At 33.7% G+C, this 25664-nt stretch overlaps 1 protein-coding gene across 1 annotated transcript in view; it reads left to right on the top strand.

The window, feature by feature from the left end:
- LOC711226 (ankyrin repeat domain-containing protein 30B) overlaps positions 1 to 25664 on the top strand; it is a 115460-nt gene that overhangs the window by 72418 nt on the left and 17378 nt on the right. The window contains 6 exon segments of the mRNA XM_077947962.1: positions 12 to 84; positions 6971 to 7049; positions 7383 to 7441; positions 10351 to 10441; positions 12667 to 12695; positions 12794 to 12866. Of these exon segments, the coding sequence (XP_077804088.1) occupies positions 12 to 84; positions 6971 to 7049; positions 7383 to 7441; positions 10351 to 10441; positions 12667 to 12695; positions 12794 to 12866 (404 nt within the window).

Below are 25664 nucleotides of genomic sequence, written 5' to 3'. Positions count from 1 at the left end.
TTTTTCTCTAGTCTTTTTGGCAAACTGACTACTGAAAATTCACAGTCTCCAAAAGTTGAGGAAGACTTTAATCTTGCTACCAAGGTAAAATAGTCTCTTGTTAAGTTGATTTTCTCAGTTGGAATCTAGTTCTGTATAGTATTTACCTTTCATGTTTAACAGTGGTGTATCATTATTTCATGTTGATAATATAAAGTTGGTCAGATGAAAACATTTTATAGAAATATGAGTAGTTGATTTAAACAGTTTTTTTTTTTGTTTTTTTTTACTTCAGTAAATAACAAATGATTGGTAAACACTTTCAGGGTGTGAGGGCCAAAAAATGGAATGGACTGGAAAATGCACAGTGACAGGAACGTTATGTTAGAAAAAACTTTTCCACAATAGAGAATATATAAAATCTGGTAAAGGTTTATTTGCATAAGTAAACTTACTGTGACTTTTAAAATTATTCTATTGTAACTTAAAAGAAAAACCCTCATGCTTAAATTTATCTTTAATGGATCCAGTTGCTTACTATAGTAATCAAAGAATCTCTCTGATAAAGTTCAGTTCCGAAGCTGTGCCACATAGCATATAGGTTTTTTTGGCAGATATTAGTTTGATTTCATGTAGTTTGTAGGAGAGAGCTTTTTCTCAGTTTCTCTTCCTGGTTCTTTAGTAAGACCAAAATAATATTAGAAATTGTGAAAATTTATTTGGGCATAGTGGTGCATGCCTGTGGTTCCAGCTACCAAGAAGGCTGATGCAGGAGGATTCCTTGAACCCAAGAGTTTGAGACCAGTGTGGGCAACATAGCGAGACCTTATCTCTAATTTTAAAAATCGTGGTAGAAACTTAGAAATGTAAATTCTCTTTCTCAGAATCTGTATTATTAAGGCATGCCAGTGTGTTTTCTAAGTTATTTCATTAAAAGTATACTTTAAATTCTTCAACTAAATGAAGAATGCAGGTTTTACCCCAAGTAAATGACCAATTCTGGAGCAGAGACTCTTAATAAGCATATGGTAAGATTTTAATTTCAGAGTATTTAAACTGCAGTTTTTAAATATATTGTTCAAAGATCTTTGATCCCATTTGAAAATTTTAAATTTCAGAAGATTTTGTATTTAGGTATTTAAATAATCATTTTGAAGCTCTTGCATCACTATGAGATACTGCAGGTTAGAAAACACTTGTGTGCATCCTAGTGTACCCAGAATACAGTCTTGCCTGTAAAAAGCATTTTAAGAGGTTTTCATTGTGAATAAATAAGCAGACAAATGAATTTTTATGTAATGGAATATTATAAGTAAGATAATATGCATAATATATCTTATAATTAGATCTAATGCGTTTCTGAAATATGACTTAAATTTACATTTTAGTATTTAGAATGCATAAATTCACATGCATTGTCTTGAGAAAATATGTCTTAAATAAGAAGAACAATAAATCAGAGATATGTAGTAAATAGGAAAGAAGTTTACACTATGTTTTCTAGTATCTTCCAATGGAGTTTAGATTTTAAAAGTTTTAATATATTTTAGTCTCAATTCATGGTTTTGTTTGTTTGTTTGTTTGAGATGGAGTCTTGCTCTGTCATGCAGGCTGGAGTGCAGTGGCGCAATCTCGACTTACTGCAACCTTCACCTTCTTGGTTCAAGCAGTTCTCCTACCTCAGCCTCCCGTGTAGCTGGGACAGCAGGCACATGGCACCATGCCTAGCTAATTTTTGTATTTTTAGTAGAGACAGGGTGATGGTCTTGATCTCTTGACCTCATGATCCAATCTCCTCGGCCTCCCAAAGTCCTGGGATTACAGGTGTGAACCACCGCTCCCAGCCGAAACTCATGTTCTATTAAGAATATCTTTTCAAGGAGTACATTATTCTAAAATTCTGATTACCAATACTTTCTTCAGGTGAAAAGTTTATGAAATATTCCTTTTTAAATTTTTTCTCTCTCTGTAGTAAGAATGTTCTCGCTTTTAAGTATTGGCTGAAGATCATGTTTAACTAATTGTCTTATTATATAATATTAAAATTAAAATCTTTCTTACACAAATATTAACAAAATAACTAATTGTAGTGTAAATACCGATCAGTAATATTATTAACAAAAGTATGTATTTTGTGTATTTCATCACATGTCTTATATAGTAGCTGTTTTTCCTTTTCTTTCATGACTGAAGCTCATACTTGATTGACTGATCATGTCTCTTGTTTGTTTCTCCCTCCTCCGTCACCTTTTTAAAAATGATTTACCGCAGACATTTTTCTCACAGAATACATTTCTTCACTGTCTGCTTTTGAGGGCATCTCTGTCTCAATTCTTAGCATATTTATTTACAAGTTTCTATTTAGTTGCTATGTATGATTTTCATTAATCAATCACGCCCCCCCCCCCATGATTTATTCTTTTTTTCTCTGTTTCGTGGAAGAATCAGAATTTATACAATTATTTATATTAGCATTTTGCCACACGGAATAGGAACAACCTATACCACTTCAATGCAAACTCAGTTAAATAAGGTACTATTAAAAACTAAACTCTCACATTTTTCCACACAAGAGGTAATTAATACAACTGTAAATTGTGAAGAGATATTTCAAAATATAATGTGTAATTTTTAAATTTTAATTATTTCTATAATACTACAAACTGTGTAAGAGTACGTTTTTGTCCTAGATTATTTTGGTTAAAAAATAATCTAATGGATACCACCATGTTTGTATAATAATAAATTAGATGAAGGGGATGATAGGAATTAATTGGTTGAAGAAGGGTAAGATAAACATAGAGATTACATGAGACAGGATGAGACGGATTCTTATAAAAACACAGCAAAAATTGTGGATTAAATGAGAGCAGGAACTCTCTAGAATAAAAGATAGGATATAAATTATTTAAAATAAAAATTAAGAAAACATTGCCAGCTAATAAAATATAGTTCAGGTGTCCTTGAGTGACTTATAGCAGATTTTAACAAAAAGCCGACAGAAAATATAAGGACGAGTATAGGTAAGAGCAATTTGTTGTACACTTTGAAATACCTAGCAGGGAATAATTTGAATGTTTCTAACATAAAAGAAAAATAAATACTTAAGGTGATTAATATCTCAATTATTCTGATTTGATTATGCGAATGTATTAAATGATAACATACACCCACAAAACAAGTACATTTATAGTGTGTCGACAAAAAAATTATAAACAAGGAACAAAAGTTTAATTTTTACTTCTTTTAGTAACTTTATGTTTTATATTTAATCTAGTCATACTTACAATAATGCAGAATGCAAAGTGAAATCTGTTTTAGGCCTTGTTAGCTTTATTGTGAATTATTACTTTTTGATTCTTTAGCTTCTGGTTTTAAGATTTCTAACTTAATATTTGACGTATTCTTAGATTATTTAACTAATTTATCTTACTCTTTGATATAACCTTGGTAGCTGTTTTGAATATTTTTGATAATAGATTATAAATAAATAAGCATTTTATTTAAGCTTGTTATTAAAATTAAATTTTCTGATCATATGAACAAGGGTCTTAATCTGTATATCTTAAAAGAGAAAAATCACTTTTAAGCTACAAAACTCTCAACGAAATAAATGTAGAAATTATTAATCTCTAGGAATATTCTGACATCTTTTGCTCATAATATCTGTATGTAATGGTATTATATGCACACATCAACTGAATGTAATAAATATTTGTGAATTTTTTTAAAGTAAAGTACATATTATAAAATGATATGTAAGGGAAGATTGTTAACATAGTAAACAAACTTATCATTGGAAGAATACTTTTTACTCTTAAAAATATCTCTTGCAATGGGGATATTTTATATTCTTTCCAGGAAGCTTTATTAACTTTAGTCTTCATAACTATTACACCTTGCACATATATTTGTTGGTTTCTAAAACTCAGGAATCCTGTCGACTTGAATTTTTTTAGTTTCTTTCTTCACTTCTCCTGTGAATACTGAATCCTGCTTGACAATCATAGATACATGTAAAAACTATGAAATCTTCAACTTGAATAATTATTGCTTAATGTTCTTTATATAAGATATTTCTTCCAATTTTAAACTACCATCTTATATGGTGTCAATAGGCAATTTGACTGAATATTATATTGTTTACAGGAACATAAGAAAAGCATGTGATTTTAAACCAGGGTTTCACATTTCTATCTCACTTTATAGTAGTACTTAAAAATGCCTCATAATTCTATGGGTAAGTATTTCTCTTGTACAATTAGAAATAATACCACACATCTACAGCCATCTGATCTTTGACAAACCTGAGAGAAACAAGAAATGGGGAAAGGATTCCCTATTTAATAAATGGTGCTGGGAAAACTGGCTAGCCATAAGTAGAAAGCTGAAACTGGATCCTTTCCTTACTCCTTATATGAAAATTAATTCAAGATGGATTAGAGATTTAAATGTTAGACCTAATACCATAAAAACCCTAGAAGAAAACCTAGGTAGTACCATTCAGGACATAGGCATGGGCAAAGACTTCTTGTCTAAAACACCAAAAGCAACGGCAGCAAAAGCCAAAATTGACAAATGGGATCCAATTAAACTAAAGAGCTTCTGCACAGCAAAAGAAACTACCATCAGAGTGAACAGGCAACCTTCAGAATGGGAGAACATTTTTGCAATCTTCTCATCTGACAAAGGGCTAATATCCAGAACCTACAAAGAACTCAAACAAATTTACAAGAAAAAAAACAAACAACCCCATCAAAAAGTGGGCAAAGGATATGAACAGACATTTCTCAAAAGAAGACATTCATACAGCCAACAGACACATGAAAAAATGCTCATTATCACTGGCCATCAGAGAAATGCAAAACCACAATGAGATACCATCTCACACCAGTTAGAATGGCAATCATTAAAAAGTCAGGAAACAACAGGTGCTGGAGAGGATGTGGAGAAATAGGAACACTTTTACACTGTTGGTGGGATTGTAAACTAGTTCAACCATTGTGGAAAACAGTGTGGTGATTCCTCAAGGATCTAGAACTAGAAGTACCATATGACCCAGCCATCCCATTACTGGGGATATACCCAAAGGATTATAAATCATGCTGCTATAAAGGCACATGCACACGTATGTTTATTGTGGCACTATTCACAATAGCAAAGACTTGGAATCAACCCAAATGTCCATCAGTGACAGACTGGATTAAGAAAATGTGGCACATATACACCATGGAATACTATGCAGCCATAAAAAAGGATGAGTTTGTGCCCTTTGTAGGGGCATGGATGCAGCTGGAAGCCATCATTCTTAGCAAACTATCACAAGAACAGAAAACCAAACACCGCATATTCTCACTCATAGGTGGGAACTGAACAATGAGATCACTTGGACTCGGGAAGGGGAACATCCCACACCGGGGCCTATCATGGGGAGGGGAGAGGGGGGAGGGATTGCATTGGGAGTTATACCTAATGTAAATGACGAGTTGATGGGTGCTGACGAGTTGATGGGTGCAGCACACCAACATGGCACAAGTATACATATGTAACAAACCTGCAAGTTATGCACAGGTACCCTAGAACTTAAAGTATAATAATAATAATTAATAAATAAAAATAAATAAAAAATAAAAAAACAAAAAAATTGCAAGGTTTTTATAAAGGTCGTTTTGTAGAATCTTGTTTTAAAATTAAATGTTTTCATTCAATTCAAAGATGCATATTGCAATAATATTTCAGAAATATTTACCTATATAAATAAAATTATATTCTTGAAATAAATTTGAAAATATATAACTGAGAGATTTAAACCCATGTTTTTCTCTCTCCCTTTGATTTCATTTTCAAAATTTCAGCAGTCTGCATAGATCTGTGTTAATTCTACCCATTTAGTCTATCTTACAAATATTGATTTTCTCATCACTATGTAATTTTCCTCATGTAGGTAATCTACTCATACTCCAAATGTATTTATCCAGATATTTCTTCCAAGCTCCTTGGATGCCTAAAATCTTATAGGTCTCAAACTGAAAACATCATTTTTATTTTTTTCCTGACTTTTTTCTGACCCGTTGTAATCTACTCTGTCATCTGGTTTCCCCATCCTAGTAAATAACACCTAGGAAGTAGCCATGAAATGCCCCAGCACTTCAACTGGCACTTCAACTGTCCCCCACATCCTGCACTTCAACTCTCCTCCAGGTCACCAATCCAGTCACACACCAAATTTTGCATTATCTACCTTCTTAAAATTTTCCATATCTTATTACCATAATTAACTCTCTACCTATAATTTTGAAGTACTCCTTTCTACTTTTGCCCCATCTCCCCATGTTCGTCTTTACACCGCTGGAAGGGTCACCTTTCTAAACTATATTTGTAATTATGTAACTCATCTGCATATTGAGTGGATACCCGTTGAAAGGAAGGGGTAATTTCACATTCTAGTGTGACACATATCGTATATGGTTTGGCCCCATTTTATCTCTTCAATTCATTTCCTCTGACTGTGTTCCAGTTTTACCACATAACTTTGTCATCCCTCAGTTGCCATGTTGTTTCATGCCTTATTATTTTGCACATGCTATTGCACCAAGAGTCTTTGTATCCTGACTCTGCACTTTGTCTGTCCTTCCAAATATGGCCCCATTATGGCAGCATTTTCTATGCTTTTCAGGTAAAACTGATTTTTCTCTCCTTTTTGCCCTTATGTATTTTAATGACTTAAATAGAACTGGTGAAGTATACTTTTGTGTTCTTATTTGTTTTCACATATCTCTACCATTTCTTGAATATAGGCTAGAATCTATCTTCCATGGATATTTTCTGCTTCTCCCAGAATAGTGCCTATGATTTGATAGATACAATGTGTGTTTTTGTTGTTATTGTTTGTCTTACTGACAAATTGAGTGAGTGACTGAGTTAATAAACACAATTTTTTCTGAAGTTTTTATTGTTGTTGTTGTTGCTTTCTGTTTTTTGTTTGTAATAGGAGGGAGCAACAAAGACAGTAACTGGACAACAAAAATATATTATTGGCATTATTGAACGAGCTCCACAAGATCAAACAAGTAATGACAATTTTATTTTTTATACCAAAATAATAGAAGTGGTAATTTAGTGAATATCTCTGAAAATTTTTCTATGCTTAAATGCTATTATTTAGAAAACAATTTTATAGACTGAAATGCAATGTCTACTTAAAAAAATACTTTTTGCTATCTTTCTTCATACTATCAATTCTTTTTTCTGAACCTGCTTCAATTCTGAAACTCTATTTTTGCTATTACTTTTATTTTTGAAATACTTATAAATGAAAATAGATTTGCATATAATGATTTACAGTAATAAATGTTCTCATATATGTGAACTCATTTTCTCATGCTGTGAACAACATTTTGTAGATAAGATGCCCATATCTGAATTAGGACAAAAAGAAGATACAAAATCAACTTCAGTTCCTGTACTGTGTGTTGTTGTTATTGTTGTTATTTTAAAACTTAACTAGTCTTAAAATATAAACAGATGATTTGACTTTATTCTGTCACCTCTGATTGTGTCCATAAGGCGGGCAGATCACGAGGTCAGAAAATCAAGACCATCCTGGCTAACATGGTGAAACCCCGTCTCTACTAAAAATACAAAAAAATTAGCCTGGCATGGTGGCGGGCAACTGTAGTCCCAGCTACTCAGGAGGCTGAGGCAGGAGAATGGTGTGAACCCAGGAGTTGGAGCTTGCAGTGAGCCCAGATCACACCACTGCACTCCCGCCTGGGTGACAGAGCGAGACTCCATCTCAAAAAACAAACAAAGAAAAAAAGAAATTATTTTCAGACATTTATCAGAACATACTTTATAATCATGTGCCAAGTAGATAACAGCTGCATAGTGCAATTCTGCTAATTTGCAGGATTGATTTTGAAGCCAGTGTAGAATAGTGCGAAAGAAAATAAGGCTTAGAAGGCACTAGGCATCTCTTTGAGTTCTGAAGTTAAGTTTGTCTATAAACTAAATAATTCCTCTGCATTCATTTGTGGGCAAATATATGATTCTGTGTATATCTAGATGTACAAAAGCTCTAATTGGATTCAGGGAGAAAGAGTTTAAACTATAGTCTTAGTCTTGCTCAACTTGGAACTTGAAAAGATAATGCCTGGGACTTGAAAGTATTGATATATTTTGATTATCCAGTATAGATCTGAAGGAACATTTCAGAAGTTGGATAAACATGATAAATAGGACACCTGTAAAACTATAATAACAACAATTTGTTTGAGTAGTATTTTAATAAGTAGACATTCTTTTCACAAATAGAACTCTTCAAATCCCTTTGTGGCAGTGATGTTTGCAGCCACATAGATATCAAATAATAATGATGTATTCCAAGACCACAACTGTGGATATGGAAGAGATAGGAAAGGCTTCACCAGTTAGGTGGAAGCAGCAGCTGCATAGTGGTAACAGCAGTGAGTGGATGTCAAAGATAAGTCTGTATTTTGGTTCTGTCACTTATTAGCTATGGGAACTTGGAAAAAAATCGATTAACCTAATCAAATACCAGTAATTTTGTTTATAAAAACAGTGCTCATGTCTACCTCTTAGGTGCATGTCATGAAATAATGTTGTAACAAATGTGAAAACATTTTGTAAACTGAAAAGTCTGTATACAAATGTAAGACAAAATTATCAAAGTGGCATTTATCGTAAGCAGTATTGTTAGCACAAGAATGGGGAGTAAGAACAGGCATGTGGATTTCTAATTTTGGGTAAGGGGTTGGTAACTTTCAGCAGGCTACTACTGCAGATTTTCCATAGAAATATAGCGGTTTGGAAAGTTAGACTTCCCTGATGAGATTTTCAATGTGTTGACCTGGAGTAATTTCTTTGTGAGTATCAACTCTGTGCTAGGCAGTGAGTCTCTGAATATCCATGATGTGGGATTATGCTCTAGTAGTAGGAAGAGAATAACAAATAAAAAACACTTATAAGTCACTGTAACTTTTTCTTTAAAAACAAAACAGAGAATGTTTGGTTAGAGAAAATTGAAGAACTTTATAATTAGCACGGGTATGGGAGTGGCAGTGGAATTCTATGGTCAGAGTAGATCTTTCTGCGACTGCCATTTAATCTCCCATCTCAAAGATGAGGAGTATGCTATATGAAAGTCTAGGAGGAAGACATTCTGAACAGAGAGAACAGTGGACCGTATTTGTTCGTCATTTTGTTCTTAACAACCTAGAATGACTAGGAAGCAGAAAGTGGGGTAACCACCAACATCATCATCATCCTCATTATTCTAAGGTGAAGAAAAGTCTGCAAATATGTGCCTGGCACATGTTACATGTTTCACGAATACATGTTTTATTTTTCTCTTTTGATGAAGGCTCGCTCTACTTTTCTGAAGTTATGTCTTAAGAATGAATTGCATACTTTATCTAATGATTGTTTGCTTTCATTTAAAAATAACATAAATATAAGTTTTCTTTATGAATCTTTCCTTTTATTCAAGCAGTTCTTTATCAGCAAAAAAGTTTAAAATTTATTCTTATTATTTTAAGCCCTTGTTTTCTTAAATGAAACAGCTTTTACAGAGTTCTATTCCTACTTCACATAACACACTCTGAAAATTCTCTTCATGCCATGCATATTTTTTAACCAAAAAATCTGTAATTATGCATATGTCACATGTTTAATCGTGTTGTATTTTGTTTGAAATGTTCTATTATTTTTGGTGAGGATTACAGTGTAAGGCAGATACTTTGAAGTAAATTCCTTTTAAAATATGCACACGAATGAATTTTTTTGTGAATATGATTTATTTTCCTTGCTCAGTAACCTAGTCAATAGCCACATGAAAATAAAAGATAAGCATGATCTACAGAGAATATTTGAGGTTTTCATTTGAAATGTTTTGGTTTTCAGTATGTGAACAGCCTTAAATCTAATTGCTTTTAAAGTTAAAAAATGTGTTTTAAAAAAGATTTTTAATAAAAAATATGATGCTTGTCATTATTATTTTTAAATTGAAATTATTTATTGAGGCAGGCCATGATGTCTCTTGCCTGTAATCCCAGTATTTTGGGAGGGCGAGGTAGGCGGATCACTTGAAGTCAGGAGTCTGAGACCAGCCTAACCAACATGGTGAAACCCTGTCTCTATTACAAATACAAAAATTTAGCCAGGTGTGGTGGCTCATGTCTGTAGTCCCAGCTACGCGGGACGCTGAGGCAGGAGAATCACTTGGTCTTGGGAACCGGAGTTTGCAATGAGCCGAGATCATGCCACTGGGCAACCCTGCGAGGCTTCATCTCAGAAAAATAAAATAAAAAAATAGTAAAAAATGAAATTATTTATTAATATTATCTTTAACAGATTATCTCTGTGAATGATACACAGAATTATGTGTGTTTACCTGAGGCTACATATCAAAAAGAAATAAAGACAATAAATGGCAAAATAGAAGGTAAGAACCATTTTTTATTTAAAACATCTTTTGACCAAATGTTTGTCTCAAAGCATGAGGACTGGTATGCTCTGACAACCAAAGAAAATTATTTTTTAAATGTGTAGCATGGAAGAACAAAAGGAGTGAAAGTTATATGTCATCTCAGGTGTTGGCAACAGATTATACTGAGAGTATCAACAAAATAGCTGAATCATTAGTTTAAATTCAGTATACTCTAAGACCTGATGAAAGGAGTAAAAGAGGGAATGAAGACTGAGGAAGACAGAGAGTACAGGGAGTACATGAGGGAACAAGAAGTAGGTTTACATAATGGAGAATGGTAAAATAAAATAATTCTTGAAAGAAAGATAGAGCATGGTTAGAAAGCTGGAAAGAATATAAAGGCACCTTCCATTACCAAAATCTGCTGGAGAATTACAGCAAACATGTTGTCACTCTTGTCTTTCTTACTGGAGGGAAGGCATTAGGGATGGAAGCACCTGACCATGGAGAGTTGTGTTTTATCAGCAATATGTGAATATAAGTATATTTGCACAGCCATGCATGTATATAATTTGTCATATATACTCAGTATAGATCAGAAGTTTTCACACTTTGGAAAATCAGCTGAATACCTTGTTAACAATGCACGCGGACTTTGGATTCTGGCATTTTTAATAAGTTCTCAAGTGATGCTGTTGCTGGTGGTCCTTGGACCTCACTCTTAAGTAGCAAGGGAACAGCCTTTCCTTTGGAAAAATCTGGAAGAAGGGCAGTTGGATAGAAGGTCAAGACATAACAGGGTCAAAGGAAAGCGTTATATTGCTTTTATTTCTGAGTATGTTTCTGGCCATAGGGGAAAAAAGAGGTAAAGAAATAGTAATTTCAGATGGCAGATACTACCCTAATCAAAGAGAAAGAAAGTGTTGGGAAAATTGATTTTAAAAGATGTTGAATGGGAATAATCAAGACCACAGATGTGGACTAAGAAATTTTGGCTAAGAAAGAGGGATTGCGAGACATGAAATGGGGCAAGAAAGAAGATAGCCAGGCAACTTTGGAGTTTCTGAAAAGGAAATTTGAGTGAATTCACTTCAGATGCATTTACAATATTTGCACTCCAGCAGATTAGATTGTGGGTACTCCAGAGACTACCGGAAGTGGGAGGATTACTAGAATTGGAGTAAACTATGGTGACTCATTAGCTTTCTCTATTGCTATCAGGCATAAAATGTTTATTTTTTGTTGATATTAGCTCTTCAAATGAGAGATATTTGAATCTAAGAGCATTGGCTTTATTTTTAATGAAGCAAATTGTTTTGGTAAAATTGTTATTCTATAAAAATCCATTAGACACTTACCATAATAAACAAAGCAGACTAATGTTTAGAAACAAATTACTGAATTTATTACTTGAATTCTAAAATTGTTTTTTAAGTAAATATTTTCCTGATTTAAACATATAAAATGTTATTTATATGTAATAACTATGTTATCATAAATTTTCAAATAAACGTCAACATTGAAAGCAATATTTTTAATGAATTTTGTATATATATTTTGCATGAGTGAATCAAGAAAATTTCTGAGGATAAGCTAGAGGATACAGAAGCAAGAAAATTTCTGAGGATAAACTAGAGGCATATGATTACACTGCATGGATATGGAAAACAATGAATATTTTATTTAGTATTATCCCCTAAGTAAATATCCAAGCGGATCAATTTGTTACACGTTCAGTGATGAGATGTCAGTTCTGCATTCTGCTGAACTCTCATCATAATGGTGTACCGTCTCAATTGTACGACAAATTAAAGAACATGATGAATGTAATGATATAAATTATTCCAATGTATTTCATTAAATATATGGTGTAGGATTCTATATTCAGCTTTGACATTTATTTTTTCAGGGTCATGATTTGCTCCTCTGATCAAAGGTCATTTCTCTTTTCATCCCTCAGCATATGCGTATTAATATCAACACATTTTGCATGCACAGCACATTCTCACTTTTGAAATATTAAGTGCACGTTTGTTGAAGCCTAGATTCCTAGTTTCTTCAGTGTATTTCTGTCATGTGAGTGTCCTAAAGAAACAAACCAAAAGAAAAGCCCTAAACCTAAAGGAATCATTCTCAAAGCTGAGTACAAGGACTTAGTTAGATACTATCACTGGATTCATTTGTGGTTGGTTTTGTCATATTTACCTATGACTGATAATAAATCTCTTTTGCTTTTTTAGAGTCTCCTGAAAAGTCTTCTGACTTTGAGGTATTGAGTTTTATAATTTTATCTTGAATCATTTATTAACCACATATTTTGTGAAGTATACATTCATTATTAATAATTTTTCTTCCAAACCCATTTAGTCTGCCACTGAAATGCAAACCTCTGTCCCAAATAAAGGCTTAGAATGGAAGAATAAACAAACATTGAGAGCAGGTAAATTTTACAGTTCAAGTATATTAAAATGAATATTTCAACAGTTGATATATTAATAGTCTCATCTCCCCAATGTTTATTTTTCAAATATTATGGAAATATTTGAGGTAATAATGTCAATAATGGTATCCACATTTGAAAAACTGATTACTTATAAGAACACGAATTTTAATTAGTTTTTGTAAAAGGTAGCTTTAATTTCAGGTGTTTCTACTTTTATGTCCTGATACTGTAATGTTTTGTATTGGGAATGTCCGTATGACTTAAAGATTCAAAAGGGTGAATTTTTAAACTCTAATATTTTTTCTGTTCAAAAATTGATTCAAATTCTACCCTTCACTGCAGGGAAAACTTCACTTTTTGACATGCCAACTATGTTTTAACATTGGTTACCTCATGGGAATGTAGTCATTTGAAGCATCCTAAGGAAATCAGTTATTCTGATTAGCTTACTCGTGTGTGTGTGTGTGTGTGTGTGTTTGTGGTGTGCACGTTTGTGCCTATGTGCATGTGTATGTGTGTTTGTGTGTGGTACCCTTAATTTTTAAAAAATGGGAGATGTCAGTCCCAGCTACTCAGGAGGCTGAGGCAGAAGAATGGCGTGAACCCAGGAGGTAGAGCTTGCAATGAGCCAAGATCACGCCACTGCACTCCAGCCTGGGCGACAGAGTGAGACTCCGTCTCAAAAAAATAAAAATAAATAAATAAATAATAATTAATGGGAGAAGTAATCGTTTCCTCATGATTATTTTTGTAAAACTGTGATTCTGAAGCATTTGGCTTTAGTGTTTTTTCATTGTTTAGAGGTAAACAATTGTCTAAACTAGTTTCTTAAAAATTATTATTCCTATGCATGCTTAAACATTACACAACATATGTGCACGGTCATAGATAATGTGTAGAATTTGTTTTCAACTTCTAATATGTAAATAATTGTACATTGTGTGTAATTTTCTGTAACGTTCTTTGATCAGCATTGTATTGTTAGATCCATCCATAAGGGCAGAATTAGCTCTGGTTTTGTTTATATTAGGTTCTTTATAGAATTCCATTATATAACTGCACCACGACTAATTAAAGCTTGTTTATGCAAAAAACAAATACATGAAAATAAAAACAAATACAGATTTCAGTCTTCATTTAAGTTGGTTTTCTCTACTGATTTTTGATATATTAGAAACTAAAACTAAAATATTTCAAGTATCGCTATGCACAATCATCTACTTTAATAAAAATGAAAACTGTGACCTATGGACCATTAAAGCTATGTTTACTAATGTGTAGGCATTGATTTAATTTTTTTTATGGAAATGTTAGGTTACTTAAAGCAATTATTTTTATATAGATTTCTAATGTTTCTCTAAGGCATCACAAGGTGATTCTGAAGATATTGATTTAAGACTGTCTCAAAATATTTAAAGCAGTTTTTAAATTTAATGTGTATGCAATAAAAGTTTTTTAACCTTTTTTATTACACATACACAACATATACTGTCATGCATGTTGAAACTTAAAATTGTTAGACAAAGTTTGTTAACATAAAAAATTTTGTATTTCTCAAGAGTCTTATTTATTGATAATTTCATTTGAATAACTAATAGAGATTGCTGAGTCAATCAAACTAAGTATTGCTAAAAAATAGAAAAAATGAAAGATAACATATACTTAAAGTTATCTCATTAAATTTCAAGCACAAAAAATACTGTTTCTGGGAAGAAGAACACATTACTGCCTTTTTGAAGAAATAATTTGTACAAGTTAGCCAAATTTCTATTTTTTTTATTCTAATGAATAAAAAGTTCACTTTTAAATATTTTAGTTTGCAATTCTATTAGATTGACCATAAAAGTGGCGGGAATAATCTGAAAAAAGTATGTACAGGTTGAGTAAGAAAGACCACAGATTCATGAAAAAATAGATTTGTATACTTTTAATATATATCATAATAAATGTTCTCATGAATATGTCTATGGTTAATATTTTATAGATAATATGTTCACATTAAAATCAGTACAAGAAACATATGCAGAATCACATTGGAGTTCTGAGGTATTGTGTAATTTTGTTTTCATTATTAAATACAAATATTGATTGATGTTGAAACTTTAGAGACTGACTTTATTGTCTTACCTCTGCATATTGCCCTTCAGCAATTTCTGATATTTTTCAGAACATACTAAACAGTTATTATTTGCTAAGTAGATTATTGCTTCATAGTGCAATTCCACTTATTTTCAGGATTAAATTTAGAAGATACTGTAGTATAGTGTAAAAATATGGCTTAGAAATTCTAGGAGTTTATTTGGATTCTGAATCTACCTTTGTCTAAAAACTGAGGAATTTCAGTTCAGGGGTCCTGAAATGAAATTCCTCAGTTTTTACCTGTAGGCAAATTTATGGTTCTCTGGTATATCTGGATTCAGAGGAAAAAGGTAAAACTTGTTTTGCATACCTTGGAACTTGAGAAGATAATGCTTGGGACTTGAAAGTATTGATATATTTGGATTGTACAGCGTAGAGCTTAAGGAATATTTTAGGCAAAGGAAGAGCAAGAAAAATAGGAAACCTGAGAAACTATAATAAAAACAATTTGGTTGAATAGTTTTTTAAAGAATAGACATCATTTTCACAAAGAGAACTCCTTGAGTTCTTTTGTGGCAGCCATGCTTTCAACCACATAAATATCTGTATTCTGAGATCACAGCTATGTAAAGAGATGGAAAGGGCCTCGCTGGTTGTTAGAAGTAGCTGCTTTATAGTAGTAACAATCATGAGTAGAAGTCAAAAAACCAGTCAGTATTCTGGTTCTGTTACTTACTAGTTATGTAACCTTGGAGAAAATTATTTTGTATATTCAAATGTCAGTGGCCTTGTTCGTTGAATTAGTGCTAATATCTACCTCTTAGTTATTTTTAATTGAGCAATATTATAATAAAAGTAAAAATATTTTGTAAACTGAAAAATGTATATACAAATGTAAGATAATGATGACAGTGGTATTCAGTGACGTAATAAATATTGAGGGTACTTTTTTTAAACGTGATGACAGTATTGTCAGAAAAATATTGGGGAAATAACAACAGACATGTGGATTTCTAGTCTAGTGTAAGGGTATATTAAGTATCAGCAGGCTACTACTACTGTTTTCTAAACTTGCTAGGAATTTAGCAAGTTAGACCTCTCTGATGAGATTTTAAATGCTTTGACTATTAGTAATGTCCTTACTGAATAGCAAAAGTGTGCTAAACAGTGAGACCTGAACACACAGGATGAGGACTTTTGTTAAAGTGGTAAGAATAGGGAAAAAGTTAACAACACCCTTAGGTAAATATAAGTGATCTCTATGTAAAGACAGGTAGTGTTAGGTTAGAGAAAATTGAAGAAGTTTGCAGTTAGGATGGGAATGGGAGTGGCAGTCAAATTCTGTAGTCAGAGATTTCTTTGAGACTGCCAGTCAAGCTCCCATAACAAGCATGAGAGGTAGGATGATGTGTAAAAGTATAGGTGAAAGACATTTGGAGTGGAGAAAACAACAGATCACATTTGTTTATAATTTTTCTGTTAACATCCTGGAAAGACTAAGAAGCAGAAAGTGGGGTAAACATCATCATCATCATTTTCATTATTGTAAGGTGTAGAAAAGTTTTCAAATGTGTTCCTGGCATATAGTAAATAAATGCTTTATCAATAAACATTCCTATATTTTTATGAAGGGCTTGCTATACTTTTCTGAAATTATGTCTTAATTGAGATCAAGTTACATACTCTAATATTGGTTTCCTTTCATTTAAACATAATAGAATATGTTTCTTCTTTTAAGTTTCATTCATGTATTTCTTCTGTAATCAAAAATTTTCGCAAAAATATTTGATTATTTCAAATTCTTGTCTACCTAAATAAAGACGCTTCTACAATATTCTGTCTCATACTCTGAAGGTTCTCTTCCTTTCAAGTGTCTTATTTTAACCCTGAACAATGAGAATGAGATCACTTGGACTTGGGAAGGGGAGCATCACACACCGGGGCCTATTATGGGGAGGGGGGAGGGGGGAGGGGGGAGGAATTGCATTGGGAGTTATACCTGATGTAAAGGACGAGTTGATGGGTGCTGATGAATTGATGGGTGCAGCACACCAACATGGCACAAGTATACATACGTAACAAACCTGCACATTATGCACATGTACCCTAAAACTTAAAGTATAATAATAAAAAAAAAAGAAGTAGAAAGACATGTGACCTATAATCAAGAAAAAGGCATACAATGCAAGCAGACTCAATATTGCATGAAAAATAAATTTATAATTGTGAGTATTTTTAACGTTTAATGTTGTCAATGTTATATAGCAAGAAGCAGGTGATTGTCTTTTGTTTTAAATGCCCTCTCATGTTTCTTGGGGACTACAAAGTAGAGTTAGATATTTTAAAGGTAATTTCCTCTGGAAACATGCACATGAGTGAATATATTTTCTGTGGATATGTTTTTTTTTTTTTTTTTTTTTGGATTTTCATGCTTGGTAACGGTTTCAATAGCTAAATGAAGATGAAAATAAGCTTGATTTAGAGAGCATATGTGAAGTCCTTTATATAAATGCTTTGGTTTTCAATAGGTTTCTATCCTTAAATCAAATTGCCTTTAATAGGAAACTGAGTATTTTTTGAAATATGTTAGTTAGGAAATCTTGATGTCACTCATTATTTTTATTATTTTTAAATTGCAATTCATTATTGATAGAACTTTGAACAGAATATTTCTGAAAGTGCTGCGCAGAATTACACGTGTTTACCTGAGGCTACATATCAAGAAGAAACCAAAAGAATAAATGGAAAACTAAAGGGTAAGAGTCATTTTTTATTTATAAGTCATTAGACAGTATGTTTATCTAAAGATTTGAGGACTGATATATTGTAATAGCCTAAGAACATTATCACTAAATGCACAGTATAAAAAATGTGAATTAAAATGGTAATAAGTTACATATCTTGTCAGGTGTCAGCAACAGAATTTATTGATGGTGCCAGAAAATGAACTGAATTACTACTTTAAATTCAAGGTATTCTAAAACCTGAGGTACCTCAGGAAATAAGAGGAAAGATGTAAAAGAGGGAATAAAGAATGAGGAAGACAGAAAGTACAGGGAGGAAATGAGGGAAAAAGAAACAGGTGTATATAAAGGAGGTTGATAAAATAATTCTGTAGATAGAGGAAGAGTAGGGTTAGAAAGGTGTGAAGAACATATAGTGAGCTTCCAGTATAAAAACTACTAAAAGAATTACAGCAAAAATTTTCCACACGAGCTGAAAACCGTGGCACGAGAACTGCATGACATATGCACAAGCTTCAGTAGCCGATTCGATCAAGTGGAAAAAAGGGTGAGTATCACTATCTGTCTTTATATAGAGATCACTTACATTGACTTATAAGTGTTAACTTTTTTTCTATTTCTACCACTGTAACATAAGTCCTCATCCAGTGTGTTCAGGTCTCAGGGCTTAGCACACTTTTTGCTGTTCTGTAATAATGTTACTAATAGTCAAAGCATTTAAAATCTCATCAGAGAGGTCTAACTTGATCAAGTAGAAGAATGAAATGAAGCAAGAAGAGAAGTTTAGAGAAAAAAGAGGAAAAAGAAATGAACAAAGCCTCCAAGAAATATGGGACTATGTGAAAAGACCAAATCTACGTTTGATTAGTTTATCTGAAAGTGATGGGAAGAATGGAACCAAGTTGGAAAACACACTTCAGGATATCATCCAGGAGAACTTCCACAATGTAGCAAGGCAGGCCAACATTCAAATTCAGGGAATACAGAGAACACCACAAAGTTACTCCTTGAGAAGAGCAACCCCAAGACACATAATAGTCAGATTCACCAAGGTTGAAATGAAGGAAAAAATGCTAAGGACAGCCAGAGAAAAACGTCGGGTTACCCAAAAAGGGAAGCCCATCAGACTAACAGTGGATCTCTTGGCAGAAACTTTACAAGCTAGAAGAGAGTGGGAGCCAATATTCAACATTCTTAAAGAAAAGAATTTTCAACCCAGAATTTCATATCCAGCCAAACTAAGCTTCATACGTGAAAGAGAAATAAAATCCTTTACAGACGAGCAAATGCTGAGAGATTTTGTCACCACCAGACCTGCCTTACAAGAGCTCCTGAAGGGAGCACTAAACACAGAAATGAACAACCGGTACCAGCCACTGCAAAAACATGCCAGATTGTAAAGACCATCAATGCTAGGAAGAAACTGCTTTAAATAATGAGCAAAATAACCAGCTAACATTGTAATGACAGGATCAAATTCAAACATAACAATATTTACCTTAAATGTAAATGGGCTACATGCACCAATTAAAAGACACAGACTGGCAAATTGGATAAAGACTCAAGACCCATCAGTGTGCTGTATTCAGGAGACCCATCTCATGTGCAGAGACACACATAAGCTCAAAATAAAGGAATAGAGGAAGATCTACCAAGCATATGGAAAACAAAAAAAAAGCAGAGGTTGCTCTCCTACTCTCTAATAAAACAGACATTAAACCAACAAAGATCAAAAGAGACAAAGAAGGCCATTATATAATGGTAAAGGGATCAATTCAACAAGAAGAGCTAACTATCCTAAATATATATGCACCCAATACAGGAGCACCCAGATTCATATGGCAAGTCCTTAGAGACCTACAAAGAGACTTAGACTCCCAGGCAATACTAATGGGAGACTTTAACACCCCACTGTCAAAATTGTACAGATCAATGAGACAGAAGGTTTACAAGGATATCCAGGACTTGAACTCAGCTCTGCACCAAGTGGAGCTAATCTACAGAACTCTCTACCCCAGATCAACAGAAGATACATTCTTCTCAGCATCACATCACACTTATTCCAAAATTGACCATATAGTTGGAAGTAAAGCACTCCTCAGCAAATGTAACAGCACAGAAATCACAACAAACTATCTTTCAGACCATAGTGCAATCAAATTAGAACTCAGGATTAAGAAACTTACTCAAAACCACACTGCTACATGGAAACTGAACAACCCGCTCCTGAATGACTACTGGGTAAACAACCAAATGAAGGCAGAAATAAAGATGTTCTTTGAAACCAATGACAACAAAGATACAACATACCAGAATCTCTGGGACACATTTAAAGCAGTGTGTAGAGGGAAATTTATAGCACTAAATGCCCACAAGAGAAAGCAGGAAAGATCCAAAATTGACACCCTAACATCACAATTAAAAGAACTAGAGAAGCAAGAGCAAACACATTCAAAAGCTAGCAGAAGGCAAAAAATAATTAAGATCAGAGCAGATCTGAGGAGACAGAGACACAAAAAAAACCTTCAAAAAATCAATGATTCCAGGAGCTGATTTTTTGAAAAGAACAGCAAAACAGACCACTAGCAAGACTAATAAAGGAAAAAAGAGAGAAGATGCAATAAAAAATGATAAAGGGGATATCACCACCGACCCCACAGAAATACAGACTACCATCAGAAAATACTATAAATACTTCTCACAAATAAACTAAAAAATCTAGAATAAATGAGTAAATTCCTGTACAAATACACCCTCCCAAGACTAAACGAGGAAGAAGTTGAATCCCTGAATAGACCAATGACAGGCTCTGAAATTGAGGCAATAATTAATAGCCTATCAACCAAAAACGTCCAGGACCAGACAGATTCACAGTTGAATTCTACCAGAGGCACAAGGAGGAGCTGGTTACATTCCTTCTGAAACTATTCCAATCAATAGAAAAAGAGGGAATCCTCCCTAACTCATTTTACGAGGCCATCATCATCCTGATACCAAAGCCTGGCAGAGACACAACAAAAAAAGAGAATTTTAGACCAATATCCCTGATGAACATCGATGCAAAAATCCTCAATAAAATACTGGCAGATCATATCCAACAGCACATTAAAAACCTTATCCACCATGATCAAGTTGGCCTCATCCCTGGGATGCAAGGCTGGTTCAATGTACACAAATCAATAAATGCAATCCAGCATATAAACAGAATGAAAGACAAAAACCACATGATTATCTCAAAAGATGCAGAAAAGACCTTCGACAAAATTCAACAGCGCTTCATGTTAAAAACTCTCAATGAACTACGTATTGAGCAGACATATCTCAAAATAATAAGAACTATTTATGACAGACCCACAGCCAATATCATACTGAATGGGCAAAAACTGGAAGCATTCCCTTTGAAAACTGGTACAAGACAGGGATGCCCTCTCTTACCACTCCTATTCAACATAGTGTTGGAAGTTCTGGCCAGGGCAATCAGGCAAGAGAAAGAACTCAAGGGTATTCAATTAGGAAGAGAGGAAATCATATTGTCCCTGTTTGTAGACGATATGATTGTATATTTAGAAAACCCCATCGTCTCAGCGCAAAATCTCCTTAAGTTGATGTAAGCAACCTCAGCAACGTCTCATGATACAAAATCAATGTGCAAAAATCACAAGCATTCCCACACACCAATAACAGACACACAGAGAACCAAATCATGAGTGAATTCCCATTCAAAATTGCTTCAAAGAGAAGAAAATACCTAGGAATCCAACTTACAAGGGATGTGAAGGACCTCTTCAAGAAGAACTACAAACCATTGCTCAACAAAATAAAAGAGGATACAAACAAATGGAAGAACATTTCATGCTCATGGAGAGGAAGAATCAGTATCATGAAAATGGCCATACTGCCCAAGGTAATTTGTAGATTCAGTGCCATCCCCATCAAGCTACCAATGAGTTTCTTCACAGAATTGGAAAAAAACTACTTTAAATTTCAGATGTAACCAAAAAAGGGCCTGCATTGCCAAGACAATCCTAAGCCAAAAGAACAAAGCTGGAGGCATCACGCTACCTGACTTCAAACTATACTACGAGGCTACAGTAACCAAAACAGCATGATACTAGTATCAAAACAGACATATAGACCAGTGGAATGGAACAGAGCCCTCAGAAATAACACCACACATCTACAACCATCTGATCTTTGACAAACCCGACAAAAACAAAAAATGGAGAAATGATTCCCTATTTAATAAATGATACTGTGAAAACTGGCTAGCCATATGTAGAAAGCTGGAATTGGATCCCTTCCTTACACCTTATACAAAAATCAATTCAAGATTGATTAAAGACTTAAACATTAGACCTAAAACCATAAAAACCCTAGAAGAAAACCTAGGCAATACCATTCAGGACATAGGCATGGGCAAGGACTTCATGACTAACACACTAAAAGCAATGGAATCAAAAGCCAAAATTGACAAATGGGATCTAATTAAACTAAAGAGCTTCTGCACAGCAAAAGAAACTACAATCAAAGTGAACAGGCAACCTCCAAAATGGGAGAAAATTTTTGCAATATACTCATCTGACAAAGGGCCAATATCCAGAATCTATAAAGAAGTCAACTTTACAAGAAAAAGCAAACAACCCCATCAAAAAGTGGGCAAAGGATATGAACAGACACTTCTCAAAAGAAGACATTTATGCAGCCAACAGACACATGAAAAAATGTTCATCATCACTGGTCATCAGAGAAATGCAAATCAAAACCACAATGAGATACCATCTCACACCAGTTAGAATGGTGATCATTAAAAAGTCAGGAAACAACAGGTGCTGGAGAGGATGTGGAGAAATAGGAACACTTTTACACTGTTGGTGGGACTGTAACCTAGTTGAGCCATTGTGGAAGACAGTGTGGCAATTCCTCAAGAATCTAGAACTAGAAATACCATTTGATCCAGCAGTCCCATTACTGGTTATATACCTAGAGGATTATAAATCATGCTACTATAAAGACACATGCACACATATGTTTATTGTGGCACTATTTACAATAGCAAAGACTTGAAACCAACCCAAATGCCCATCAATGATAAACTGGATTAAGAAAATGTGGCATATACATACCATGGAATACTATGCAGCCATAAAAAAGATTAGTTCATGTCCTTTATAGGAACACGGATGAAGCTGGAAACCATCATTCTGAGCAAACTATTGCAAGGACAGAAAACCAAACACTGCGTGTTCTCACTTATAGGTGGGAATTGAACAGTGAGAACACTTGGACACAGGGTGGAGAACATTACACACTGGAACCTGTCATCGAGTAGGGGAGAGGAGAGGGATAGCATTAAGAAAAATACCTAATGTAAATGACGAGTTAATGGTTGCAGCACACCAAAATGGCACATGTCTACATATGTAACAAACCTGCATATTGTGTACATATACCCTAGAACTTGAAGTGTAATAACAATAAAAAATATCCACCCTTTCTTACTCATTTGTGGAAGACATTAGGGATGGAATTACCTGACTATGCAAAGCCATGTTTTATCTATTATTGGTGAATATATTATTGGCATATATGGGCAGCCACATACGTGTATATTTTTTTCAGTATGGTCCAGAAGTTTTCACACTTTAATAACTGAGCTACAGAACTTGTTAACAATGCACATTCTGATTCAACAGACTTGAGATTGTGCAGTTTTAATAAATTTTCAGGTGATGCTGATGCTGGTGGTTCTTGGACCATGCACTGAGTAGCAAGGGTATAGAGTTTTCATTGAAATAATTTGGAAGAAGAGCAATTGGATGGAATGTCAAGACATAACAGAGTCAAGGGAAAGCATTATTTTGATTTTATTTCTAAGTATGTTTTTAGCCAGAAGAGGAGAAGACAGAGGTTAAAAAACAACAAAAGAATTTATAGATGCATGATACTACTTCTGAAAGGGAAAGAAAGTGGTAGGAAAATTTATTTTAAAAAGTGCTGAAGGGAAAGAATCAAGACCACAGATCTGGAGATTATTTTTGCTAAAGAATAGCAATTGTGAGGCATGAAGGGGCGTGAGGGGAAGAAGCTAACTAGGTAATTTTGAAGTTTCTAAGAAGGAAACTTGAGTGAACTCGCTTCAGATGCATTTGGAATATTTTCACTCCAAAAGATTATATTGGGTATGCTCTGGAGAGTATTGGAAGAAGGAGGGATTACTAGATTTGGGTCTACCACAGTGACTCATTACTCTTCTCTATTGCTTTCAGGATTCATAGAGATATGTTTTGTTGATATTAGTTATTTAAGTGAGAAAAATTTGAATATGAACTATTGGCTTTGTTAGTAAAATTGCTGTTCTATAAAAATCTGTTAGAAGGCCAGGCCCGATGGCTCATGCCTGTAGTCCCAGCACTTTGGGAGGCTGAGGCGAGTGGGTGGATCACTTGGGGTCAGCAGTTCGAGACCAGCCTGGCCAACATGGTGAAACCCTGTCTCTCCTAAAAATATTAAAAAATATATATATATTAGCTTGGCATGGTTGCACATGCCTGTAATCCCAGCTACTCAAGAGGCTGAGGCAGGAGAGTTGCTTGAACCCTGGGGTTGAAGGTTGCAGTGAGCCAAGATCACGCCACTACACTCCAGCAGGGTTGACAGAATGAGCTCCATTTCAAAAAAAATTAAAATAAAAAAATAAAAATTTGTTAGAGACTAATATGATAAATCAAATCAGACTAATATTAGAAACAAACAAAAAATACTAAATTTATTACTTGAATACTAAAACTAATTTTTAAATATTATACTGATTTCAAAATAAAAATGTTTATACCTAATTAATGTTTAACAGTCAAGTTTTTGAATGAATATTTCAATAGTGAAATTTTTTTATACATTATTTTCTTTATGAATTGTATATGCTCACTGACATGAGATCAAGAAACATTCAAATGGATAAATGAGAGGATGCAAAAAAAAATGTAGACATAAAACTACACCACATGTGTATAGAAAACAATGAATATTTTTATTTACTATTATTCCCTAATATACATCCTTGCTCATGAATTCATTACACTTTCATTGATGAGACATCAATTTTACATTCAACTAAACTATCATTGTAACTGTGTACCTTCTCAATTATAGGATAAATTAAAGAATATGATGAATGTTTGTAATTTAGTAAGTGATTCTCAGTGTATCTTGTACTTCAGAAACTCTCATAGTTTTTAACCAGTATATGTTAGCTATGTGTGAGATTCACAGATGCCATATGATAAATGGGCTCTAGATGATGAAATGGTTTGTAAAATTTTTCTTGTGTGTTTTTTTTTCTTTTTTCACTCAAAAATTTTAAACTCAATGTTTTTGTTTTTAAAGGAAAATAGTTACATATTTACTTTTTGTCACCTGGGACTCTGCACGCTTTTGATATAGTTTGAACCTAGACTTTTTTTTTAACTTTAAGAGACTAGACATAAATTTCATTGATATAAAAGTATACATATCTTTGAAGAATCTTACTGATGAATAATTTATCCTGGAAAACAAACTATCATAAAGTTTGCTGAATCAATCAAAGAAAGTAATAGTAAAATATTAATTCCTGAAAGAAAATGAGGGTTGATATTTAATTAAACTTATCTGGGTAAATGGCAACTATCAGACATAGTGTGTTTTTGTGGGGAGAGGAAGACAGGAGACTGCTTTTTTGAAGAAAAAAAGTCATATAAGCTTTTTATGAGTCTTAGGTCAGGGTTTTGATAAGGAAGCCGAGCCATTCATGACCACTCAGGACAGAACTGTTGCCGCGTTTTCTCTTTCCTCTGGGATCCTCTTTGTCATTCACTAAGAGCTTTTCCTGAGACCCTTGTCTTGGCTGGTGCTTGTGCTCCTCATTAAGGTATCCAAACAGCAGGCCAGTTTTGTCAGTTCAGTCCAGCTTGTCAGTGTAGTTTTGCTAAGCTTC

The sequence above is a fragment of the Macaca mulatta genome, chromosome 9 (assembly GCF_049350105.2).
Source record: "Macaca mulatta isolate MMU2019108-1 chromosome 9, T2T-MMU8v2.0, whole genome shotgun sequence".
In the NCBI taxonomy this organism is placed as follows: Eukaryota; Metazoa; Chordata; class Mammalia; order Primates; family Cercopithecidae; genus Macaca; species Macaca mulatta.
This window is presented reverse-complemented; position numbering and strand designations above follow the sequence as displayed.